Source organism: Gossypium raimondii, chromosome 8 (assembly GCF_025698545.1).
Source record: "Gossypium raimondii isolate GPD5lz chromosome 8, ASM2569854v1, whole genome shotgun sequence".
Taxonomy (NCBI): domain Eukaryota; kingdom Viridiplantae; phylum Streptophyta; class Magnoliopsida; order Malvales; family Malvaceae; genus Gossypium; species Gossypium raimondii.
In genome coordinates this window covers 10,232,185-10,258,314 of record NC_068572.1, presented here as the reverse complement: position 1 = coordinate 10,258,314, position 26,130 = coordinate 10,232,185, and the positions used below count along the sequence as shown (strand labels likewise).

The 26,130-nt window shown below is 34.3% G+C and overlaps 3 protein-coding genes across 5 annotated transcripts; 2 read left to right on the top strand and 1 right to left on the bottom strand.

Annotated features, from left to right (window-relative positions):
- Window positions 1-2,868: 2,868 nt before the first annotated feature.
- LOC105790756 (GDSL esterase/lipase At3g05180) lies at window positions 2,869-4,767 on the bottom strand. Its single transcript, XM_012618503.2, has 6 exons — window positions 4,742-4,767; window positions 4,194-4,546; window positions 3,912-4,112; window positions 3,663-3,832; window positions 3,291-3,561; window positions 2,869-3,222 (listed from the first exon to the last, which is right to left on the bottom strand). The coding sequence occupies exons 1-6, from the start codon at window positions 4,765-4,767 to the stop codon at window positions 2,966-2,968; spliced, it is 1,278 nt and encodes a 425-aa protein (XP_012473957.2). The 3' UTR covers window positions 2,869-2,965.
- A 1,116-nt stretch (window positions 4,768-5,883) lies between these two features.
- Window positions 5,884-9,042, top strand: LOC105790755 (sm-like protein LSM2). The gene is made up of 3 exons (XM_012618502.2): window positions 5,884-6,045; window positions 6,191-6,349; window positions 8,749-9,042. The coding sequence occupies exons 1-3, from the start codon at window positions 6,043-6,045 to the stop codon at window positions 8,866-8,868; spliced, it is 282 nt and encodes a 93-aa protein (XP_012473956.1). The 5' UTR covers window positions 5,884-6,042; the 3' UTR covers window positions 8,869-9,042.
- An 11,848-nt stretch (window positions 9,043-20,890) lies between these two features.
- Window positions 20,891-24,836, top strand: LOC105790753 (protein PALE CRESS, chloroplastic). 3 transcript variants are annotated; one of them, XM_052635280.1, is made up of 7 exons: window positions 20,891-21,093; window positions 21,192-21,259; window positions 21,756-21,950; window positions 22,440-22,541; window positions 23,288-23,338; window positions 24,005-24,184; window positions 24,427-24,836. In XM_052635280.1, the coding sequence occupies exons 1-7, from the start codon at window positions 20,985-20,987 to the stop codon at window positions 24,658-24,660; spliced, it is 939 nt and encodes a 312-aa protein (XP_052491240.1). In that variant the 5' UTR covers window positions 20,891-20,984; the 3' UTR covers window positions 24,661-24,836. The 3 variants fall into 3 exon arrangements, with proteins under 3 accessions (XP_052491240.1, XP_012473955.1, XP_012473953.1); XM_012618499.2 differs by having other exon boundaries at window positions 20,892-21,093; window positions 22,440-22,526; XM_012618501.2 differs by lacking the exon at window positions 22,440-22,541.
- Window positions 24,837-26,130: the final 1,294 nt, after the last annotated feature.

Sequence of the window (26,130 nt, the reverse complement as noted above, 5' to 3'; positions counted from 1 at the left end):
GCAATGTGAAAAGTTTAAAGATAAATCAAAACAACCTAGAGCTTAATTCTTTCATACATTTTCTTGTAAACACTTATGAGCTTTTATTGTATTCATTTAGCTCAAGTGTTCTCTTTGTATTTGTTCTTCATTAGCAAACATCCTGATCTTGTAAGGATTATTTCTTTGATTGCTTATTTGTTTCTCTTTGAGAGAGGACTAATCCTTAAAGTTTGGGTAGAAACCTTAAGGGAGTTGTATCTTAAGATTTTAGGGCATAAATCTTAAGAGAGATTGTAAGGTTAAACATTGTCCTCAAAAGTTGCCAAATTAGTGAATTTTGGGAAATCCTTAATTGTGGTAAGCTAAGTTAGTGGAATAGGCAATTGTGGTCGAACCACTATAAACTCTTGTGTTCTTTGTTGCATATTTTTCATTGCTTCCACCACAATTTCTAAAAGGCCAATTCAACCTCCCTATCGACGATCTCGAGTTGACCCTTCGGAGCTAACAAATGATAATTTGGTTAGATAATAATTGAACCGATCGTTTGAACAAACTTAACTGAAATCAGAGCTCCTCTAGGCCTTTCTTGAGCTTGTTCTTGGATATGAGTCTATTTAGTTTGAGTATAACATCCCTTAATTACATGTATACCTTAATTAGGTGAATTATCTCGTTAAGGTCTTTGGGTATGTTTGGATGAAAAATTTTAAAATTTTAGAGATATTTAAAATGCTAGTATCTTAAAAATTCATCATTTCAAAATGCTAATATTTGTGGATATTTAGTTTAGATATATAATAGTTTAGAAAAAAATTAGGCTGTTGAATTTTTTGTTGTAATCAAAGTATCTATTGCGGACAATAAATGACTAATTTGCTCACAACAAGTGCTCTCTAAAAAGCGAAACGGTTAGCCATGAAATGTGTTATATTTTCATGAGTGAAGATCAAACCTCTAATCACATAATTAAGGACTATTAAATTTCATGATTAATTAGGTTGTTGAATTTTAATGACTTAAAAAAAATAAAAATGTTAAAATTAAATAAAATAGATATTTTAAAGATTGGACTTCTTTTTGGGGTAGAGATAAAAGCTCAGTCACCTTATTGAAAACAAAAGGAAAACTACAAACTAGTTACCGCCAATGTTTAATTTTTTTTTCATTATTTAACAAAGCCCAGATACTAACAGGTGGGTTGTTGAAAGTGTGGATTTTTTTTTCAATTTTATAGTGAAATTATGCACAGTAAATGAAACAAGATTTTGAAAAATGAATTTGAAAGATTTTTTGACTAATTTTAGAATGATATAATAAAATTTCTCCATCAAATCTCTAGTATTAGCTTAAGTATGAAACTGCAAAGCAAATCTAGTGCGGAAGGCTTTGTCAGCAGAGCAAAAAACGTAAGATATATATATTTCAATCAAAACCGATGGCTTACCCACCCTTAACATGCATTAACAAAAAATAAATGCTCCTCAATTTCTCCCTATTTTCACCTTTCATTTAATTTAATATGAGAACGAATTAGCATATCGATCAATGGTTTTCATATTTATAAAATGAAAGAAAAAAAGATTGCATGTTGGTGACATTTCGTTTTTAATCACCGTCGAGCAAAACTGGGAGCAGTGCCATGCATGGTGTTCTTTTGTCATTTTTTGAGATGCTAACTTATTCTCTGCAAAATGGACATTCAAGCTAATTATTGCAGAGGTCAATTGTTTGTTCTACCCATCACCGCATTTCCAAAATTTATGATTTTGGGTTGCTAGCAACTCTGAAAATGATATGTTTTTGGGTGAATGCAATGGTGTTTTAGGGGACATATGATCTTTAATGATCCTTTGCCTAGGCAACCTATGTGTTTAAACTGCATTTATCTCCTATTTGTTTGGCTTTAATTGTGATTTTAAAGACTCTTTAACGGCAGTGGCACACTTATCCCCCATTCAGCATAACCAGGTTTCAAGCACCTGTCCAGTTGATGAAGGGATGTTTTCAGCAACAATTTTGGGATCAACTAATTTTTGTTACACTTGTCAATTGTACGATGAATTTGGATTGGTTTAATTCGAGGTTTAAAAGTTCTAGTTTACTTTGGTTTAGTGTTAATTTTGGGTTAAAAGTAGTTCCAAATTAAGATTAAATTTAGAATTGAGTAGTTTTAGGGTTTGGGTCCATTTGGGTTTAAGTTGAAGGGGCTCATGCTGTTGACTTTTAGTGATCAAATCTTGTTCATCAGTTTGAGTTTGTATTGATCTGTTTGGGTTCAGATTAAACTTGATAGGTCTAGTTTCCATTTTAATTCAATATTGATCTAATCATTACAGATTCAAATAATTTCAGGTTTTGGTCACTTTAATTTGAGTATTTTTGGGCTAATTGTTTGAATCATTTCGATTTTGGATCATTTAGTTTTAAGTTGGTTTCAAATTAGTTTAATTTAAATTCAAGTCAATTTAGGTTCAGATGGAAAGGTTGAAATTGTTGGTTGCTTTGTTAGGAATAAATATCAAAATTATACATTAACTTTGATTTTTATTGAAATTTTAATTAGATTTAATTTTCAAAAATCGTTGACAATATTATCAAATGAACACCATTTTTGTTAGATATTACATACACAAACAATTATATTAATTCAATATGAAAATAAATGTATGTATTCTTTTCCTTAAATGCATATAATTAAATCAAAAATCAAAATTTTATGTATAAATTTGATAATTATCTCTTGATGAAATCGAATTTTTTGGTTTAGATCAAAATTGATGGGTCCGATTTTCATTTTACACAGATTCAGTACCGATCAAACTATAACTCTTTCCATGAACCCTTTTGGTTTTCTGCAGAACAAATTGTCTTTCTTTAAACACATTTTGCCCATAATTTCATCTATATTCTTCCCATTGTCATATGAAAACTGTGATCATAATCAATAAAAAGAGTACAAATCTAATACAAATTGATTTGGTCAGGTAAGAAATGGTGAATTCCTCAAATGAGGTGAATCAGAGTAGTTTCCCGTTAGTATTTCATCTGCAACAAATCCATTTGCAGCTTCAGTGTAATGGGTCCCATCCCAGTTTATATACTCAGCTGTATTATTACATGGATTTGCTGTCACAATGCTCCCATTCAGATCCTTGGTTACACCACAAGCAATCCTAGTGTCGAAATTCAATGGCGGCCCACCGTAACCACAACATGCTGCTAATGGATGCTGGAATCCTGAAAGCAAATCCGAATCGATTGGAGTAAAACATTGAAAGAAAAAAAATGATTAATGGCTTGCTTACCGTATAGAGAATAGTTTGAGATGAGGTTCAGCTTTATCGAGAAAATGTCGACATAAGTGATGTTAGCTTCAGGCGAATGTGCTAAGAACTGTAGGCACATATCGTGGAGTTTCTTGTTGAAAACGGTAGCCGCTCGGTTGTGTGAAGCAACGCAGCCGTGTTCGTCCAAGTTTGACGGTTTTTTCCCGAACGTAGCGATGATTCTCGGCAAGCATCCGAGGGGACCTGTGTTATGAACCCAGAAATTCCTTGCACCTGCATCATATAATCTCTGACAAAAGAAAAATACAAAGCATCATAGTTATTCATCTGAACTAGAACTAGTATAATACTTTCAGTGTTGGTTTAAGACAGGGCTAGAGAGAACAGAACCTTCATTCCATAGTTGAGTTCTGACATAAGCTTTGAAATGAAAGCAACAACTTGTTCATCCGATACCGGAAAGTAGAATACGCGGTCGAGATCGTTCTGGCCGATATCAAATATGTAAAGGGCCTTGTTGAAATCATCTTCCGCAGGGAGATAATTCTGAAGCTCCTTGTCTGAAAAAAAAAACAAGAACCATTTTCAACTTGTCCCAAAAAAACATAGAAGCTTGTCCAATGATATGAACAGAGGTACCTTTAGAAAGCAATGTAAGAGCTCGATTCTTGAACCTGAAGAATTGAGATAACTGAAGATTAAAGGAAAAAGGGTTTGTTGAAGCCGCATTTGCAGGAAGAATGGTAGATCCTCCTGTAGCAAAATTGCACCCTGTTTGAAAACTAGGAGAGCCAACAGATTCCAAATATGGGTTCATGTAAGGAAGCTCCATTGCCTCCACTGCCAAAAAATAAAAAATAAAAAATAAAATCAGAAACTTAATGTGGATCATATGAATGCAATGGAAGGAAATGGAGTTACTTAGAAAATCAATGATCAAGCGACCATCACAGAATCTGCCAGAGGGTTCATGGAAGTAAGTTTCCCCATTAAATTGTGTCATGGGAAAAGCTTTTCCGGCAACTAATCCACCCGTGTCGGAATTCGAGTCACCGAAGTTGAACACCGCCGGATAATTTAAACTCAAGGGGATAACAGTAGGCCAAAAGGAACAAAGGAAAGCTAGTTTTAAAAGGGAATGAAGAATATAGAGAAGAGCCATGGAAATGGGGGGAGCTGTGACAAAATCTTTGGCAAAAGCAAACAATAGTCTTGATTTCCTTATACTCGCAGGACACGTGATTATAAAAAGGTTGGTAGGAGGTAGATTTCTTCTAGTTGAATTAAAGTAAAAATTAAATGAAGGGTCAATTTTATTTAACCTCAAGTTTCAACTCCGACAACACTAGTTTATTAAAACACTTCATGGCTAATATGTAATGCTAGGATGTCTTATATGCCGGAAGTTAATCCGTGAACAAAGGATTTGGACATATATTATCTCTGTTAAACAAAACAAAACAAAACACCTTTCCTGCTTCTCTCTTCCGTCCATGTTTTTATTATCATATTTAGTGGTAAGTTAAAAGTTTTAATCCTCCTATTTCGAATTTCAAGTTAATCAACTCGAATAAGTAATTTTACAACTTGATAATTCGAATAACTTAAATAACAAATTAATGAAAATATCCTCAGAGTCCCTGACATTTTCAAAAATATGCAAATTGATTCCTCTAAAAATACTAAAAATTCAAAATAATATTCGAAAATCCAAAATGTTTGTAAAATATTTCTTTCCAAAATTTTATAAATAAGTATTAAAATACTAAAATCTTTTAAAAATATAAAATACTAAATTATATATATATTTGCATTAAACAAGTAAATTATCAAATCAAGTTTATCATACTAATTATCTTGTTTTCTTCTTTTATTTTGTTTTAAAAGAATTTTGAAATACACATTATATTTATGTTCTTTAACTTGGAATTTAATCATATGGTCGACAAGATTTCAATATGGTCGGTTTAATTTTTTAATTTAACTCGAACAAATTTATTTGATTCGAATCACATTTTACTAGATTTAATTCGAAAGCAATTCAAATCAAGTTAAGATGATAAAATATGATTCATAAATTCAAAATTTTTTTACTCAACTCGACTTGATTCGGTTGGATGCTCACCCCTATGAACTTGATCCAAATGTTTGGAGAAGAATTTGGTAAAATGCTTAAGAGGGTCATTATATATAGTTATATTAATTTCATTTAGTAATTTTAAAAAAGGATCCTTGTTTTTATCAAACTTTTCATGCAAGAAGTACAGTTTCAGCCTTAAAGTTGGCTCTTACAGGATTTACTCACAAAGGAACAGAGAGATTTAAGTTAGGGAGAAATGATGGGAGAAGGGGAGATTACCCCAAAGAAAGAACAACAGCTAAAATGTAAGCTAAGTCTAGAACTGTACTTGTTTAATTAAAGGAAACGAGCTACAATGACAAAATTGTATCTTTTATACAATATATGAAGGTGTTTTTTTACTTGACCAGCTAGCAATATATTTAGATGAGGATTTGAGCTGAGTTTGGAACCCAAGAGTAAAATTATAAGGCCACAGTCCATGCTTTATGGATAGCTGATGCTGTGCTTCAAGGCCCAAAATGTGAGCTCGAGTAAGCGGCCATTACTGGCTAACCAACGAAACTCAATTGCTACTAAAATAAGTAATTGAATAGTCGGCTCTCCGCTCCATCAAGTTTTCTTTTTCATCGCATCTAAGCCAAACCCAGAAACCCCTCCCCTCTCCTTCTACGCAGAGGAATCAAAATCATGGTATTCTTCTTTTTGGGGCCTCCCAAACCTTCATATGACATATGCTTGTTCTCATTCAATTGAGTTCGTAACTGTGTTCTTCTATTCGTTCTCCAATGGGCGTCCTTTTGATTTTTTATTTCTTTTTTTATTATGATTGGTGCAGTTGTTCTTTTCGTATTTCAAAGACTTGGTGGGAAGAGAAGTGACGGTGGAGCTGAAGAACGATTTGGCTATCAGAGGAACCCTTCATTCCGTTGATCAATACCTCAATATCAAGCTCGAGAATACTAGGGTTGTCGATCAAGACAAGTATCCTCACATGGTATTCCCCCTTTCCTTTCCTTTTCTTTTTTTCATGGGTATTTATGAACGAATTACTTAGCTTGTCTAACAAAAGCTAGGGTTTCTTTTTCCTTTCTTTTCATTTTAGTCGTTACTTGGAAGAAATGATTTGGGTATTCTACGTTCCTACTTTTCTTTCGCCCCAATCTGCCTTTTTCTTCTTCTTCTTCTTCTTTTTAAACAGGGGGCATGATTGAAGCTGAATTCAGGGTTTATTCGGTTTCTTGTATGCCCTGCCTTCCCTTTCTGATTGTTTATTTGAATTTTATTTTGTATCTGATTTTATACTGAATGTCTACCACTTTAATTCGTTCCAATGTAGCTGCTTCATGAATTCTCTGTTAACTAGTTAGTAGTTCACGTTGTTTTAATCCTCCAATAGTATAGAAACGATGAGCCTAAAAAAGACTTCTGTTCTTCTGTTATCAGCAATTGTTCTTTTTTTCTATTCTGCTTTGCATAAACGGTATTTCTCTGCCCTGTTGTCAGTGAAAGTTTACTTCTAGGGTTTATCTGTAGATGAAAATTTCAAGTAGTTTACTGTAATGGGAATTTTTGAAATTCAACGTTTAGATGATCTTGCTTATCGAGAAGAACAAAACCCTTTAATCCTAAAATATCAAGTTAAATTCGTCGTTCTTGGATTAGCTAGCTAAGGTAGGGTGTGTCCCAAGATGGGAGTCACTTATCAATCTGTTAGGACATTTGATAGAGGCTTTGCTCATGAGCTTTTCCATTGTAGCCTGTTGAAGGTGTTCGAAATAAAGCCAAAAAGGGTAAAGACGAATGTGAAACCTTGGGTTAAATGTAATCTCACAGTAAGTTTCAAGATATAATTCCTATTTTGCTCCATATAGAGCAACAGTTGGAAAATTGGATTCGGGAATATTGTGTTTTGTAGCACAGAATATGCCTTGTCAATGTTAGCATGGTGATACATGGTCTTGCATTTGCCAAGCAGGATTATTGATGCTGGATGACCGTATTATGCTCCACCTGAAAGAATTTCATGTTAACGTTTGGCATTGGATAGCTCAGTGTAAAACCGTTATAATAATTGATGATGTCAAGAAGATCTAGGCAGGATAGTGTATTCAAAAATCGCAATACGGCTTTAAGCTGCTTAAAATAAGAGTAGCAATGCAATCTAACTTGCTAATCTCTGGGAAAAGAGAAAAAAGAGAAGGCAATTCAACTTGTTTGGTGATATGAAGGATGGGTTGATGCTCATCCCAGCCACCCATCCCCTTTCACCTCATTAAAGTGTGCCACAAATGCAGTGATATTGGACTGTATCAAATTTGATGTCAATCTGCAAATCATTTTCTGTTTTTGGTTTTGCCTCTTTTTGAATTTCATGTTTTTCTTTTGCCTTATGACTATGTCAAGTCATTTCATGTTGAGTATTGATTGCATGGAATTCAAGTGATATGGATGCAAATCCCAGTTTTCTTATACATATGTATATATATGAACTTTTTGATTCAGAGACTGCTATAGCTTTGATATACTTTATTGCTGCTGAATAGTATTTCTTAATATAAAGTTGGTTCCTTCTCTCTTCTTCTGATCCGCTATTGGTTTTCCTGTTGTTGATTTTCATTCATTTTTCTTTTACTTCGACCTAGAGGTGCTCATGGGCCGGGTCAAGTCTGGTTCGAGTTGGGTCTAAGCATGATATTAACATACTTTATGCTTGCCCAAACCTACACATATTTGCAAAATGCTAACCCAAACCCTTTTGATGCTTACCGGTATTATTTTTTATTTTTTAAAATATTTTTATTTTAATATTTAATAATTTTATATATTTTTTATTTATTAAAATTTTTTAGTCATATTAATATTATTTTAATGTTTACATTAGAGTAGTATTATATATTTAGTATAGGTTTATTTTTTTAATGTGTTTTAAATTACATAATATATAAAAATAACATAATATAAAGTATTATAAAATTAAAACGGGTTGGGTTAGGCAGTGCTTGGGCCTTGAATGTTCAAGTCTCAAGCCTGGCTCATATTTTAAACGGGCTTAATTTTTTTGCCCAATCCCATTTTTGGGCCTAATATTTTTGCTCAAATCTTCCCAAATTTTGGGTGATCTTTTGGGCTTGGATGGGTAGCCCGGCCCATGAACAGGTCTACAAATCGACCTCATCCTTCCAGTGCCAAGCCATGAAATACCTTTACTTGTAGTTGAACTTATCCTGAAAGTATCACCTGATACTTGTGATATCCTATTGCCCTGTACCCATAAAATGTGTCTTGGTTAGGTTTTCTTGTATGTTGGCCGTCTTAGTCTAGACAAACCCATCTCTGTTTTCCTCGTCTCAATATTGTCCAGCTGAATTGATAAGTCTTTTTGTCTGGTTACAGCTTTCGGTAAGGAACTGTTTCATCAGAGGCTCTGTTGTGAGATATGTTCAACTACCTCCAGACGGAGTCGACATTGAATTGCTTCATGATGCCACTAGAAGAGAAGCTCGTGGAGGCTGAAAAAGCAGCTTTTGTTGACAAATTCAGTGTGCTTTTAATGATTTAGATATTTTGCTTCAAAGATTGTGACAAGTTATCGAGGATTTATTCCTTTTTGCATTAATGTAGACAAACTTGCTTGATTTTTGTGTATCGGCAAATTTTATTGGATGAAAAAAATGTTTCCTTACCAAATGCATGTCTCGAGTGATGCTAACTAGTTATGATGCTGTGAAGATATGGATTGTTGAGCTCCAATTCTAAGCATCAAGTCTCACCAAATGGTAGTAATTTATGTAATGAATATCTCTTGATTCATTATGCATGCAGAGATCGGTCATTCTATCAGTCTTTCAAAACATTAGATCTCACAAAAATCTATGGTGGTAAAATGAACCTACTTAAACCTTGAAAAAGTTTAGTGTCACATAATAAGTACTTAAATATAATGTCTCATTTTTTAGAAGTTAATTGATTTTTTATTAATTCACTATCCCTAAAGGGCTATGTGTTGTTCATTTGCTAGCAATATGTGAAATGATTTACTAAAAAAATAGTGTTTCTGGCTCCTTTCAAAAGTTAACCTGAGCTGGTGAGTCCTTAAATAGGGTAAAATTCTTAAAAATATTGATTTTTTTTAAAATACCAAATTAGGCTGGTTTTCTCAAAATTTATTGGATTAGGTCGAAAAGATAAAAACGCACCCAGTTGGTTGCGTTTTCAGCAGATTGGCAGGAAAACACTTCCAACTGGACGTGCTTTCTTGCCACATACGCTGAAAACTGAAAGCATTGGGTTATCTAATTGTTTTTGGGTTATAGTTTAGATTTTTATTAAGGGCTTAAGGTTAGGGTTAGGGTTTTGTAAGGTTAAGTGTTTTAGGGTTTATGGGTTAAGAGTTTAGAGTTTTTATACTTTTTAAATTTTTTATATATTATTTAGAAGCTTTTTATAATTTTTTGAGATATAAATTTAATCTTATTTTGAAATTATTTAGAGTACAATTTGGTGTAATTTTCAAAAATGACAGGTTCCAAAAGGATATTTACAACAATCGTATTTACACCAATCGTATATTCGAATTATTCGAATTGTAAAATTTAATTCGATTCAAAACCGAAACTCAAACTATTTAATTTGATTAACTCTTCGTTTGTATTTTTTTCGATTTTTCAATGGAATTAAATTTTGATCACCCATAGTTTATATGGCAGGTTGAGGTCGATTAGAATTTTTCAAAAAATATTAGCCCAAGATACCTGATGGGTGAGTAGAAAATTTTTAGGAGTTGAATTTTTTAGTGGGAAAGCGCTCCACGTAAGGCGTGTTTTCAGTGTAATGTCAGAAAAATGCATTGAAAGCGCGTCCAGTTGGGCTCATTTTCAATGAATATTTCTGACATGTCATTGAAAACGTGCCCTACATGGAACGTTTTTCCTCTACCAAAGTCAACGCATGCAAACTTTCCACTCACTCGTGAGATATCCTGGGAAAATTTCTTAAATTAATCGCCACTCACCCCAACTCTATAAAAGGATGGCTTTCAGCATTGAATGTCATAAGACAATTTCGAGCAGACAAAATTGCAAGAAGAATCGCAAGAGGAGGAAGTTCGCCAGGCATTTCATAAGGCACAATTTGGAGCAAACACGTAATTGCATCAAGTAAAGCTCGATTTTTGTTGTCCATATATAATTACAACTCTATTTTTCTGCTTAATGTTTTTGTTTTGAACATGTGAAACAAGTTGTTTTGTTGAAAATGAGTTGATAAGTTAATGTTGTTTATTACAACGATGAAGTCTGTGACACCGGCAATGGGGTTGTTTTATCATTGGAGAACACAATGCAGTTGGCTTTTGACCCTAACATACAATTGCTGAAGCTGCTTACAAGAATTAGGTGAAAAATCATCGGATCCAACCAGATGAGAGTACCGTCATTGAAATATAGATTTTGTGCTTCGGTCGACCCGTTAAATATGATGCTTTCGATATTAGAAGTGCAAGGGGGATGGTGGTGATGGTGCAGACGCATATTGCTAGTGGATCACCAATACTCGAGTTATATGCGAAGTTTGCAAACACAAATGAAGGCGGTCAGAGGTCGACATATGTTCTAGTTCAATAGGCTGGAGCGAAATAAAAAGTTGAAAGCCCAACGACACAGTTGTACGATAGGTTCACTACTTTGTTAGAAAGTTCCCATTATGATATCCTGGAATCATCAATGGGAAGACATTCATTGGTTTCAACCATAGATTTCAACCACGATAGGAAGAACGTCTAGTAGTCGAGGTTTGGTGGTAACCCAAAATACTAAACCACGACACGACACTCAATTAGTGGTTTTGATTTGAACTTCGATCAGTCGCTGTTCAACTTTAAGAACACTTACAAGGGTATGACATCAAGTGCTAGTGGTTGTAAATCAACGGGTGATATTGGTTGTTTCGACAACTATACAAAAAAAGGGATAATGTACTCCCTATGACCTCCATCGGCGAGGGTACATCCAACACTGAAGATGCTAGTGGATTTGAGAATGAAGGGGACAATGAATTTGAGGTAAACTTTTATGTTGTTAAATTTTGATCTGACAAATTCGAGGCAAAATGCGTAATGCAAGACAGGAGATGTGTATGGAAAATCATGGCTTCTTTTAAGAAAAGGACGGGATTGTGGACCAAAAAGAAATATACCATTCTGCATACGTGTGTTGTCGAGGATACTCGTCAAGACTGTCTTATATTTTGGGTATTGAATTCTTAATTTTAACGTACTCGTGTTGTTGTGTGTATTTTATAGGATCATTCAAAATTAGATTTAGAAATGGTCGCGAACATAATACTACCTATGGTGAAAACGAGTCTCAAGATTGTTATGCTCATTTTAATTGCAAATATCTGTAGCAAGTAGGATTACACGTCGTCGTACCACAAGGCGTGGATTGCAAAGCAAAAGACATTGGAAAATATGTATAATGGGTGGGACGCATCGAACAATGATTTGTGGCAGTGGTGTCAGATACTAGAGCAGTACATTTTAGGTTGCGTAACTGATTTGGAAATGATGCCTGCGTACTACAACAACCGGTTGGTCCATGGATGTCAAGTGTTCCATCGTTTCTTCTAGACTTTCAAGCAATGTTAACAAGCATTCCAATACTGTAAGCCATTGGTACAAATCCATGACACCTTTATGTACGGGAGATATACGCATCGGTTGTTGTTGGTTGTGGCACAAGACGGTAATTGAAAAATTCTGCCAATTGTCTTTGCAATAACGCCATCTAAGAATGTGGACGATTGATATTTCTTTCTGTTTAGGTTGAGGAGGCATGTTGTCCCCCATAATGATATATGCGTCATCTTCGATAAGGGACCTAGAATATTGGCTGCAATTCAATGGCAAGGAAGCCTTTGTAATCGCAAACAACATAGGTATTGTTTAAAACATGTTGCGACGAACTACCATGGACAACACGAATCTGAAGCTCAACGTGCACAAGTGATTAACATGGGTATGTATTCGCCACTATTTCAATTGTCTGATATTTAACCGGTCAGCAAATGTTGGGATTAATGGATAAACTATTCACTTTCCTCGATAGGGTATGAGCTCGTCAAACACTGTTTCTATGAAATGTTGGAAAACTTACAGGCTATTAATAGTGTCGGCATGAGGTACTTCTCTAACATACCCTTCGATTAGTGGACACAATCGTCTGACGGGGGTCTATGATATAGGCACATGACGACAAACCTGGCAGAATGCATCAATTCCGTATTGAATGAAACACGTCATTTGATGATAACCTCGATTGTGAAAAAACATATTTCCATTTGGCAAAACTTTTTCCAAAGCGAGCACAAAAATATGTTGGATAGATAAAGGGTGGCCACATTTGATGTGAGGACATTATGAAAGAAATTAGGGAGGCTACAACACGAGCGAATTGTATGCATTTAATGTGTCACTAGCATAAAAACCTATCATTTCAGGTTACAGAGTTCTACAAAATCGACCAAGGTATTGCCGAGGGAGTGTACCGTGCACACCTGAAACAACAGACCTATGACTGTGGGAGATTTGATTCATTTTGTTTTTTATACAATCATGTAATTGCAACATGTTCCTTCGTACTTTTAGATCAGATGAGCTTTGTGAACAAAGTGTACAAACTACAACACATGTATAACGTGTGGAGATACGGATTCGTACCAGTCCCTGAAGTAAGTATGTGACCGTATCTAACGCTCCATTCAAGTTGTTACCCTATAGTTCATTGCATCGCGAACCAAAAGGTTGACCGATATCTACTCTGATACTTGACAACATGGATATTCGGGAAAAGACAAACCAACTGAAGTTATGTAGGTTTTGTAGGAACTCAGGGCATACAATGTTGTCATGTCCACACCGACGGGATACTATAAGAACACCTTATTAATTGATTAATTATGTAACAGACCATTTTCAGTGGTGTCAGAAACAGTGGTTTCGGGGCCACCAAATTCGACGAGTAAGTTCGTAAATATTATTATTTAATATTTACGAGTCAAACATGGTTTTAAAAATGTTTTTGATATAGTAATTTTTGTTATATAAGCGATTTATTAAGTTCAAGTGGTAAGACCTTAAAGTCAAGTGATTTTAGAAAATAAGGTATCGAGACCTCGTTTCTATAAACCAAGCCCTAAATATTTTTATAAATATTTACAGAGTGTCATTAAGGTGGTATTAAAGTTTCGTTGAAAAATTTTAATGTTTCGATAGTTAATTAATTAAAAGAACTAAATCGTAAAATATGTAAAATTTGATCACTATTTAATTTGAGTGATTAAATGTTTAATTGAATAAAGGAAAAGGGACTTAAATGGTAATTAGACCATTCAAGGTGCTATTAGAAAATAATGGACATGAATTTGATGTTTTATTTAATTATTAACTAAGGTTAATATGGTAATTTGAGAATTATATTAAAATAAAATAAAACCAAAATGTTTTATCATTATCTTAACGTCTTCTTCACCGATTTTGAATGGAGAAAAACTCCATGGAAGACCTTAAAGCTTTGGCTTACCTTGTGATGATGCATGTAAGCTGTACCTTCGATTTTGAAACTGTTAAAGATTGGGAATGTTGCCATTGATGAATCTAGTGATTTTTTTTATGTTAAATGATGAATTTGAAATATTATTTGGTATTTAAAAGTATTTTGTTTAGTGATTTTTGATGAATTTTCTGATTATGGACTAAATTGTTTAAATAGTAAAAGTATAAGGATTTGATGTGAAATTATTGTAATAATGTGCTTTATTGGATTCCATGAGTATTCAGTTAGGCTCAATTTTAGGTTAAAATGGTTGATTTGTATGTTTTAGGCTTAGGGACTAAATTGAATAAAAGTATAACTTTAGGGGTAATTTTGTAAAAATGTCAAAATGACCAAATTGCATGAAATAAATTTTTATTTTCTAAATTAATAAATTGAATGAAATTATTAATTTAGATCAAGTTCGAGTGGAAAAATTAATGAGAATGGAAAATTACCAAAATGCCCCTAAACTTTAGTTTTTCTACAAGTTAGCCATGTAAGTTCGTATGAACTGTATTCTATATAATTTTTATTAAATTTAATGTTAATATGTGATCATATTGTGATTAAATCAATATATATATATATATATATATGTCAGTATGCAAATTATCTTGTAATGAAACAATGGAAATCTAATGATGTTTCAATGACTACCGAGCCTCGTTTCAACCTTAGGAATTCATAGGATACAAATGACATGTCATTAAGGTTTACATGATTCGGGTGCTGGTCTTGAACGTCCTACCGATGGCTGAGGTCCTGCATGTGTTGCGGATACTCCACAGGTCGTGTGAGCAACATTGTTTAACTACGTTCTGATCCACAGCTCATGTGAGTAACCCATTTTCACAACTCATGTGAGCATACTGATTCACAGCTTGTGTGAGCATATATGTAAAGGATTTGACAGACTACACTTATATGAGTTAGCACATTTTGTGTGAGCTATCTTGGGTATCCAACGGTACTTTAAACGGTTCAACGGGCATGAATTGGAAAGGAAACGATAAATGTTCAATATGAGCAAATACATGTATATATGAAATACATTGAAATGATGAGATATATGGAAAACATGTTATGTTATGAAGGATGTTATATCCAATTAAATCATATTCAAGTATAATGGTTATCTATGTTGAACTCATATGAAATATGTTCAAGTATGCTAACATGTGTTGTTATTTGATGCTTAGGCATGTGCCAAGCTATTGGTTGGATTGTATTATGCTTACTTATAAGTTATGCACTGAAATGGTAAGTGTCCAAATGGAAATATGCTTGTGTTCATGAAAGAGAGGTAAGGTTTAAAATATATAATTTCTTATGAAATGGTTTATCATGTGGTTAATTCCAAAAGAGCTATGTTTAAATGCACTAGCTTATGGCTATGGTTGATAATATGCTTATGTCTTGTGTGTTATGCATATGAAACGAGTGTGGAAAGGTAGTAGTATAGTAAGTTCATACTTTAAGTGTAAATTGATGAAAAAGGAAATGATGAGTTGAATTGATGTTTTTATTTAAGCTAAAGAAAGTAAATGCAATGGAAAGTAATGAAATGCAAATGAAAGTAAGAAAAATTGGAAAAGGGTTTAAAGTTTTATAAAATCCTACGATGCTAGGGATGATATATATATATGATGCTGTGAATTTATTCACTTTGTGAGTTGTTGAATATGGTTTCATGAATCTTGTGGTATTGATATAAAATTATTCTTGATATGTATAAATTTCATAATTGAAATAGATTGATATGACTTAAGTTTATACTAGCTTACTAAGCATTCATTACTTACATAATTGTTTTTCCATTACTTTTTAGATTAACGGAAGCTCGATCGGGTTGGAAGTTCGTCGGAGATCTATCACACTATTTAGCGATTATATCGGTAGATTTTGATGTCTTGATTAATGTTATAATGGCATGTATAGGTGGACTTATGGTTAATGATTAGTTGAATATTAATTGATGAGTTTGGTACATATATATGTCATTTTGGCCAATGATTATGGCATGAAATGTTTCCTTGGATTTGAGGTACTTAAGGTACTATTGATATCTTGTTGGTTGTGGTTAATATGGTCAATTTGGTGTATGTTTTGAAATGACCAAAATTGATATGTGTTAATATATCTTTAAATGGCCAAAAAGGTATGGTTGTTATGTATCAATTATGTTATGTTTTGGCATGAAAACAAGTTAAGTGATAATTGTTTAAATATGCATATGTATAGGTGTATTTTTTTGATGATATAGCCATTTGTTTTGGCTTGTATTTATGATATTTTGGGTGATGAAATGGTGCTATGTTGGCATGTATATATTTGGCCTTGTAATGGTTGTCATTTTGGAGTTTTATGGTGATTAAATGATGGAATATGGTATGGTAGTTAAAAATGTATGCTATGAGTTATTCTTTGATATGTTTGAATGTTGTTATTTGGTATATTGGTTATAGTTGACATATGTGGCTAATGTTTAGTTGATGGATATTAAATGACCAATTGGATAATTTGAGTGTGGATTTGATATGTGAATATGGAGGTAAATGTTGGTATGAAGTTGGTTACAAGTTAGTTGTTTTGTGTCTAAATTATACAACTATAAAGTACATGTTGGTTGTTGTTATTGAGATGCCCTTTGGGCATATTGGTTGTATGAACATATAAAATGTTGTTCTAGCTTGATTAGGCATGTTTTTTTATGCATCTTGAATGCTTGATTATATGTGCAAAAGTGTTATAGGTTAGTGCATGTTTTGGGTGAAAGAAATGACTTGAAAATGACCTATTTCTTGTCCACACAGCCTAAGACACGGGCGCGTGTCTTAGTTGTGTGTGACACATGGCCATGTGACATGGTCGCGTGTCCCCTGTAGGTTTTTTTAAAGGTTGCATTTCGAGAGTTACACGACCTGGCACATGGGGGTATGGCTTGGCCGTGTGACCTAAGTCAAAAGTTACACGGGCACATACACGAGCTGGGACACGACCGTGTGTCCTTACTTCGAATGTCCACACGGCCTGAGACACGGGCATGTGTCTCAGCCGTGTGACCCCTGCAGTTTGAAAATTTTCATCTTTTTTCCTAAAAATTCCATATGTTTTTGATTTAGTCCTAATTCGTTTCTAATGTGTTTTTAGAGCTTCGAGGGCTCGTATAAAGGACAATATGTATGTTATTGATTGATTTTGCGATGATTGATGTTATGAATTACATGTTTTAATTTTTTGATAGTTTTGAAATGGAAATCCGGTAATGCTCCGTAACCCTATTCCGGCGACGGATACGGGTTAGGGGTGTTACAAATTAATTTTTTAACCGAAATCTATTTGTTGATTTTTTTCATTCATACTTAAATTTTTTATAATTTGAAAATATAAGTTTTTATTATACTATAGAGAATAATACAATATACAACTTCGTTCCATTTTCCCGTGCAAACCAAATTAAACTTGGTTTAACAATATAAAATGACAACAAATATCAATTTTGATTAAAAATAATATTTATTTAAAAACATTTCATATCCAATATCGGTAAAATCTTATCGACTATAATTTAGCTAAACAATTAAGCTTTACATGAAAAGTACAAAAATATCATTTATATCGTCGAACAAAATGTGTGCCACAACGGGGTGGTCGTCGGTTGCGAGCCAGATTTCTTCTTCTCAAAGTTGTATACCGACCTCCTCGTCTTCATCGTCAGCTCTACCTTTAAGTACACATTGTGGTCTCGGCATCTCATCTTCTTTGCCTTCATCCGCTGTTGATTGTAGATTACTTTTCGGTTGCCATCATATATCTTCCATTCTACGAAGAGGTGGTTGAAAAGATGGTTCACCTTGGTAGAATAATGATCTTGGAGGTGTTTGCAACACCATCGGCGTAGGTGTATAACCATATTGTGTCTCATACACCAATAGCAAAATAATCGGACTTCCGATCAGTGCCCCAAACATAGTCGATCTATACATTGTTGTCAAGATCGTCATCGTCTAAAACGTTAATGGCATCGGTGTGTAATATGCTGAAGACGAAGGCGGTGGTCCAAAAATAATACCTAGAGACGATGTAGAAACAGAAAAATGTGGTGCAAGATGTGGGGCTTGTGTAAAAATGACGAACTTAATGAAAACACCATAATAAGTTTAGCCATACTAATCGGGGAGTGGTGTGACCATTGGTCCCTATTCTTGTGTTGGTGTAGATGATGGACCTGCCTCGGCAACTACCGCAGACCTTGGATTCCTAGGCATTCGTCATGGCCTCCTTGTATGACGTTGCCTACCTCCCACTTCTTCCGCTAGTAGATATGACTTTATATGGTGTTTAAATCATGACATGTACTTCGAATCACAGGCTAATTCCCGAGCAATAATGGGTTTACGATTAGGTAAAAATTCGTACCTATGGTTCCAAATGTTGATATATTCCCCATGGAATGTAGGTCAATTTTCATCGGTTCTTCCCCGCAATTTGATATGGTACAAATCTTTAATGTCTTGGGGTACCGACGAAATCGTTTGCCTAAACCCGAACTACCGCAAAACTCTATCTGATTTGTGCATATCCATCGTAGCGTACACTACAATGACACCTTCACGTGCCAGATGTTGGGATTCACCAAGAAATTGGATGGGATGCATGCTTGAATTCTCGGATCAGAGTATGCATTTATTCAAACTATATTAAAATAATAATTTTGATTATACATTTACTATTAATTTTTAAATCAACTACGTTAATATTTTATAATTGAAATTTTAAAAATACATACCTCTGCTTTCGATCATTGATCTAACATAAGCCGTATATCTTGAAGCTCCTCCGGCAGTCCCACATAACTTGGCCCATGGTTCCACCTATTGAAATAATATGTTAACACAATAATTTAAATTTTAAATAATTTTATTATGGTAAATATATTTTCTAATGAATTTTACCTTGTTATGAGCGGGAATGTATAATGGTAGTCCACTCGAAGACGTAAAACTGACAGTCAATACCACACCCATGATTGTAGTAGTAGCATGCAACCACCAATTTTAATTTTCTGTTGTTGTATCGCCCATCACATCTCCCGGTACAACGTCACCAACACGGATGACCCCCAACTAAGTTCTCCCGCTTCACTAAAGTTCACTAGTTTTAACAATCACCTTAAATGGACAAAATTTTGTGATTTATCGGGTATTAAGAAACCCTCGATGATCATAAAGATGTACGCCCGAGTGTGTTGTTCTCTTTCAACTTCATTTGATTTTGTGTCGAGCTCACCAAAATTTGTTTTCAACCAATTCATATCTACCAGGACTCCATAAATTGTGTTTGGAACCTTCCCTAAAAGTTGCTCGCATACATCTCTTCAATCGACTGTGACAACTGACCCAGTAACTACCAACCCATCCATCGATAACCCGAGCTGTAACTGCATGTCCTCGAGTGTGATAGTACACTTACCGCATGGAAGATGGAATGCGTGTGTCTCGGACCTCCATCTTTCCACCAACACTCTTACAAGTGTGGGGTTCAATTTACACCCCATACCCATACGGTCTATGTGCAAAAATCCCACATCTTTCAAGTATAGTTCGATTAAAGATGATGGAGGAGCGGGTAGATTATGAATATACGTCTCCAAAATCCGATCTTCCGACTATATATATAAAACATACAAAATATTAAATTTTAGTATAACAACAAAATATTTAAATTAAATTAGATTAACTATAATAAAAAACATTCTTACCATTTACAATTTATCGATTGAAATGTGCTTGCCATCAAAACAAATTAGAGATTTTGTCATTACTAATTTCAATAAATACGAAAAATATTGTAATGGAAAATTAATTTAAAAAAACCTTAATAAAAAAAAGAGTTGAGAGGTGAATAAAAAATGAGTGAGAATCAAGAGGGAATTGAGAGAAATTTAAAAGAGATTTGAGAGCGAATTGAGAATGAGAGAGAGAGAGAGTTGAGTTGAGATTGAATTGACAAAGAATAAGAATTACGGGGTTGTATAGGGAGAAAAAAAAGACGTCGAGGAAGGGGGTTAAACAACTTTGAAATAACCGTTGGGGGTGGGAGAGCCGTTCTGGAAAACGCTTCCAGTTGGATGCGTTTTTAGCAGATGTGGCATGAAAGCGGATCCAGCTGGAAGCGTTTTCTTGTCAATCCGTTGGAAACACGTCCAGCTAGACACGTTTTCATTTTTTCGGTCTAATCCAAAATTTTTTTTAAAAATCATCCTAATCCAATAATTTTTCAAAAAAAAAGCCATGTATTTTAGCCCCTTAAATATGTCTAAAATGAAAGAACAATAGAAAAATACAAAATTTTCTTTCTATATAAAGTTTTGTACTAATTTTATCATGATTTGTTTTTTTTTAAATATGTGATCGAATAACATATATTACTTCGACTTTTTTTTTTACAATTGGTGAATTTTTTATAAGTTTTAAAATATATATTTGATAATATTTGTACAATTATACAAAAATACCAAAGTACATTACATCATCACATGTTTTAAAAAACAATCATCAAAAATTAATCTTTGTAAGCTAGAATGAGGTACACATGTACTTTATGACAGTTTGGTTATTTCGTCACCATACTAGTTTTTAACGGTAACAATTAATGAAATTTTTAAAATAAAAATTAATTTACCCTTTGATCTAACGTACATAACTTAATTTACTTAGTTTTTGAGTTAGAGAGGCACGATTTTTTAATAAAAAAAAGTAAAATACAAACTAACTTCTAATAGAGTAACTTAGGTGTTACTTTTATCCATATTTCATGAAAAGTTAAAACTAGAAATAATGGAAAATCTGAAAAAGGAAAGAGAAAAAACATAATACGGGGACCTTTACCTAAATAAAAAATATTGGGATGGAAAATATTCAACTCCTAGAATAAAGACATTCAGTCCAACTTTGTAAATAAAGATCCTACGAAGTCCAAAAACTCCAGAGTGCTCTACTTTCACTCCTATATTTCATATTTATCGGAAGCCAGAAAATGGAGGCGAAGCTCTTCCTTCTAACCTGCTCACTTCCCTTACAACCCTTGCTTCCAACTTGCAATATGCGCCTCTCCCGTTTCAAGACGACTTCCCCTTCTAAAACAGGTTACTTCCTGTATCTTCACTTTTTCTCAACCAGGTTTTTTTTATTTGCTTCAAATTCGTTATTTATCATTTGTTTTTTTGGTGGGGATTTAACACAGTTTTGAGGAGGTGCATGAACCAAGAAGAACAACTTCTGGAAGGGATGCCAAAGGAGTATTACGATGATGTGTGTTGTTCTTTTTTGCTTATTTGGTTTACCCCCATTTTTTTGTTCACTTCTATTATTTGTTCTTACTCTGGTTAATATTAATAAATGGGTGTTCAGGATTAGCTATTTCTGGGTCACTTCTGAATTAACTTACTTAAATCATGGTTGTGTATAGCCACACGTTTTTCATGGCAGAGTGCAGCTTATGAATCGAATTCCTGCTAACTTAGCCATTCAAGTGTAATTGCAGCTGAAAATTGATTCATTGGTTGCTTACTTGTAAACCTGAGATTTAAAAGTGTCGTTCTTTACGAAATGAATGTATAAAGACTTCAAAATATTGGCATATATGTGTGTTTCTAATTTGATACATTTGGTGATAGAGCAGTTGTCAACATACAATAGATGTACAAACGTCCTTGTCTACGTAAATTGTGTGGATCATTCATCGGTGCAGTTCAATTGAATTGTTTATAATGAATAAGAAACTGGCATTGATAAACCTCTTGGTCAGGAATGGCAAGCCAGACAACGGGAAAAAACGAAGGAGTTGCATAGAAGACGTAGAGAAGAAGAGGAAGAAGAGGAAAGAAAGGTTGAAGAGTATCGTGAAATAGGTATGCGTTTGAAGGGGTACCCGCAAGAAGATGTTGTAAGAGCCAGGAAATTAGTTTCAAGCTTCATTACGGCTGAAGAAGAGGTGGAAGAGGTAAAATATTTATATATATGTTTGCAGACCCAAAAGCCAGTTCATTAAAACAAGTTGAAAATTTTTTTCTAAGGTTTTAAGATAATAGAAATGTTCAGATTGAATTCTTATTCTGCTAGTAAAGTGTCAACAATGATAAGAATAATACCATAGAGTTGGATTTTCTTTTCCATCATTGTCCAAAATCGGAAGTCCAATTGTTTCAACTGAGATTCATCAGGAATTGGCAAATGTTTTTGGTTAGGAAATACATCTGAGGTTTTCTGATATAAGTAAAGTTATCTCATGCTATCTTACGCCCAAACCGGGACAGTCCCTTAACAGAAATAGGAACATTATCTTTGGAAACTCTTAGAATAGTCTAATTTGACCAGATTATAATCGCCAGGGCAAGGTTGCCTTTCTGCCTCTGAACATAAAAAGAAACTACATTTTTATTGACATCACTTTCTGTTGGTCATGCCCCTTGATTACTTTACTCTAACGCAGAAAATCGAGGAGGCTGCAGAGAGAGGTGAACTTACTGAACTTGTGCTAATGGTCATATGGAATCGCCTTGATCTTGCTCGACGGGATGTAAGTGGGCTTTTAGTACGTTCCCATTTTGGCAGCGCTGAATTTTGCTTATTCTTCTCTCTTTTGCAGCCTTCCTTTTTGAGGTTTGACATGTCCATGCAAAAATTTACTGAATGCATGAAAAACTTGAACCGTATTCTGAACCTTTGAGAAAATTTGATGTGTAAATCAGAAAATTTGGGTGTTTTTGACAGCCAAGGAAAATCACCTCGAGACATAGAAAAACACAACAATGGTAACAGTTATAAGATCCTACAATCAATGAAGTTCGTCTTTTCCGTACCAAGCATGGCATGCTTGTTGATTAGGTACATGGAAACTAAACACCCAAACTTAATTGCACATGAGTAAATGATTTTTTCTTTCAAAATTGACCATGTACCTCGTTAGGGATAACCATTGATTTTAACCTGTTTCTTCACACAGCCCAGACCTTGGCAGTTACTGAGTTTGAGCGCTGTAGCATTAGACCTGGACTATTGCTTTTTATCTGTGCATGCGTTTACTTATTCCATGAATCAAACTCTTCTAGCGAACATCCTTTGAACCTTAGCTTGTATTGTTATTTCAATGTAATTTCCAGGAACTCCTGCAATTGGTTTGAATCAGCCTTGTGCATGATGTGTTTGACATAACAATGCCTGATAAGGAGGTTTCAAAAATATATTCTATGCACAAAGTGTTATGTAGTCCATGTACCGACTTTAAGTTCTGTTTCACTCTCTTTAGTGTATAAATTTAATACCTACAACTTTTTCCAGGATGAAAAGGATGCCATTAGGAGTCTTGATCTTCTCTACAGACGAGTTGAGGTATGCACTGCACTAAATATTTTGATTACCAATCAGAATTAAATTCTGTTAACGGGTATATTACAGATGTTAACACTTGCAATGGCAGTTCTGAAAACTGTTCTACTTGTATTTTATTGCAAATAAACATGTATCATACCAGAGGTTTGATTTTTATTACTTACAATCTTGAATCCATATCTCATTTTCTGGTAAATGCCTTTGTTATCAATCATCTTCAGAAATATCCAAAGCTTCTTGATGCATCAATTAATCTTTATCAGTGCTTCATTAACCTTATACCTAACCTTATACCTCCAACCTAGAACCTTTTAATATCTGCCAGACTGCCACCACCTTGAAAAGTCATTTTATTTCATGGATACGATCGTTTTTGGTTTGTTTTATCTAGTATGAATTTGTTCAATGTTTTATGAGTATGAATTTGATCAGTAAAAGGTAAAGAAAATGGTAAAAGCTGTGTTTTTTTCCTCTTTTTTCCTGAAGTGCTCTATTTTGCTGGAGTATTTGGTTTCTTGCTGTCAAAATGGTATAAATGATCATATCTCACATAATAAGGGAATATTTTGTTTGTTTCATCTCCACTGCCTCTATTAAGCTCTTGCTGTATTTCAACTCTAATTGCGAAATGAGTGAAAAAGTTCTATGTTTTACTTCATATTTTAGACCGAGATATTGAAACGGGAGGCAAGTCCTGCTATGAGGCTGCTCAATGATCTTTTGAATATGCATGATGGGTTTGACAATGAAGGATGGTTGAAGGAATGCAAAAAACGCATGGTTGAGACTTTCCCACGGGAGGATCCGTTTAGCATCCTTGTACCAGCTGGTTTTGACATTGATAAGGTAAGCTATTATTTATTTATTCTAATCATGAACCTCCACATTTACACATGGATGTGGAATCAGTGGCTTCAAGGCAAAGTCCTTGTTGCCTGTAGATTTAGAAACCGGAAAAGAGCTCACCGGAGAAAATCTCATCCTTCTAAAGTACGATTGCATTCTCAACTATCCATGCAATGACATGCTCATGAATGTTAATATTTGAAATGAACACCTTAACTTATTATACCTGACTTTGGTATCAGCATCACGGCCCATTGTCACTACCAGCCGAAGCTGATGATGTTCTTCTACGAGTAGATTTCATAAGAGAGGTTGATGCTTTGCTACAAGAGGTTCGATCCGAACAAAACGAAGCACAAACCCCAGATGGGCTTGATCCAGAATCTGTTGCAGTAAAATTGAAGGAACACGAGAGGAAACGAACCATACGCCAAGTCGAAACTCTGCTGGATTTAGCCATTAACTTACAATGGTAACTATAGTTTAAGATTAAAAAGAGGAAAAAGAAAACAAAGCCATCCAGCTTTTTCTCATCTGCTTCGACATATTAGTTTGATTTTGTTTTGGAAGAACCTATGATACTTGTAACTGTAACTGGATATAGCATTTGTAGTTTCAAGAGTATATAATATGCAGGTATATTCAAGAGTAATTTAATGGTTTTTTTTTTTTTTTGCATAAAAAGAATTAATGAACTGAATCATTTGTTCATGATCCAAACGAATCAAAACTATGATGAAAAAAGAAAAGAAATTAAAAAGCTATCGTTGGCGGCCGGTGCAGCATGAATTTTCAAGCATACGAATCAACAAATTCAAGTCCTTCAACTTGGTCTCAAAATCTCCATGACTTGCTTTTAAATACTCAACCGGTCTCTTCAAAAACTTGTCTGCGATTTCTCTACTCGTATTCTCCACCAACAATCTCTCTTCATCCGACATTGTTCCCTTAAACCTTCCATTAATCTTCTCCACTTCCATATCTCTAAGTTTCTCCACAACTGCCCTCAGCTTGAATATAACAATCTCAGCTTCTCTCTCTAACGAAACTTCATCATGTTGCTTGGTTTTCAACTCACTTGAATGCCCACCTTTTGTCGTCAATGTTTGGTAACCCAAAACCTGTCCCCGCCTTGAAGAATCAACAACAGGGTTGTAATTGTCGGTGCTGCTGATGAACCGATGGAGACTTTTGGTTGATGTTTTCAGCGTTGATGAGATGATGGGAATGTTCTGAGGTTGATGATGTTTCAATGTGGGAAAAGGGTTGTCATTAGGCTGAAATTTTATGGAGCATGGAGTTGGCAAGGTCGCCATTGTTGGGTTCTCTTTGGCTGTTGCAGACTCGTGTTTGGTGGTTAATAATGGTGGGATTAGGCGAGAGGCGAGAAAGTTGAATTTGTTAAGAAGTCAAATAGGCAATGAACTAGTATATAATGGCGGTGGCGAGCTTTCCCACGCGCTTAAATTGATTGACTTTCATAGATGGGCTGTTGGCCGCCGTCCGAAGTTTTCAACTGTTAGTGTAGGTTAGGTCGGAGATAAAATATTTTAAATCAACATAGGAAAGGGTTAATATGACTTTTAGTCACTGAACGTCGCAATCTAGTCCACTTTGGTACATGAACTTGAAATCTAGATCTATTTTAGTTTTTAAACTTAGCAAATGTAGAAGTTTAATGATATGAAACTCTAAAATTATGTCACATTATTATTTGAAAATTAAGAAAAGGGCAAAAAATCTCTCAAGTCCCTCTCAATTTCGATGTTGAGCAAAAGAATGGAGCAATTTAATCCCTCTCAAATTCAAAAGTTTGATGATCTTCACTTTTTTCATTAATTTATACTAATTTTTGATTGATATAATGGCTTTTAATGTTTATACATTCTAAAATTTTGTATTAATTTTAAAAATTAATAAATTTGATGTCGACATTTTCATTAATT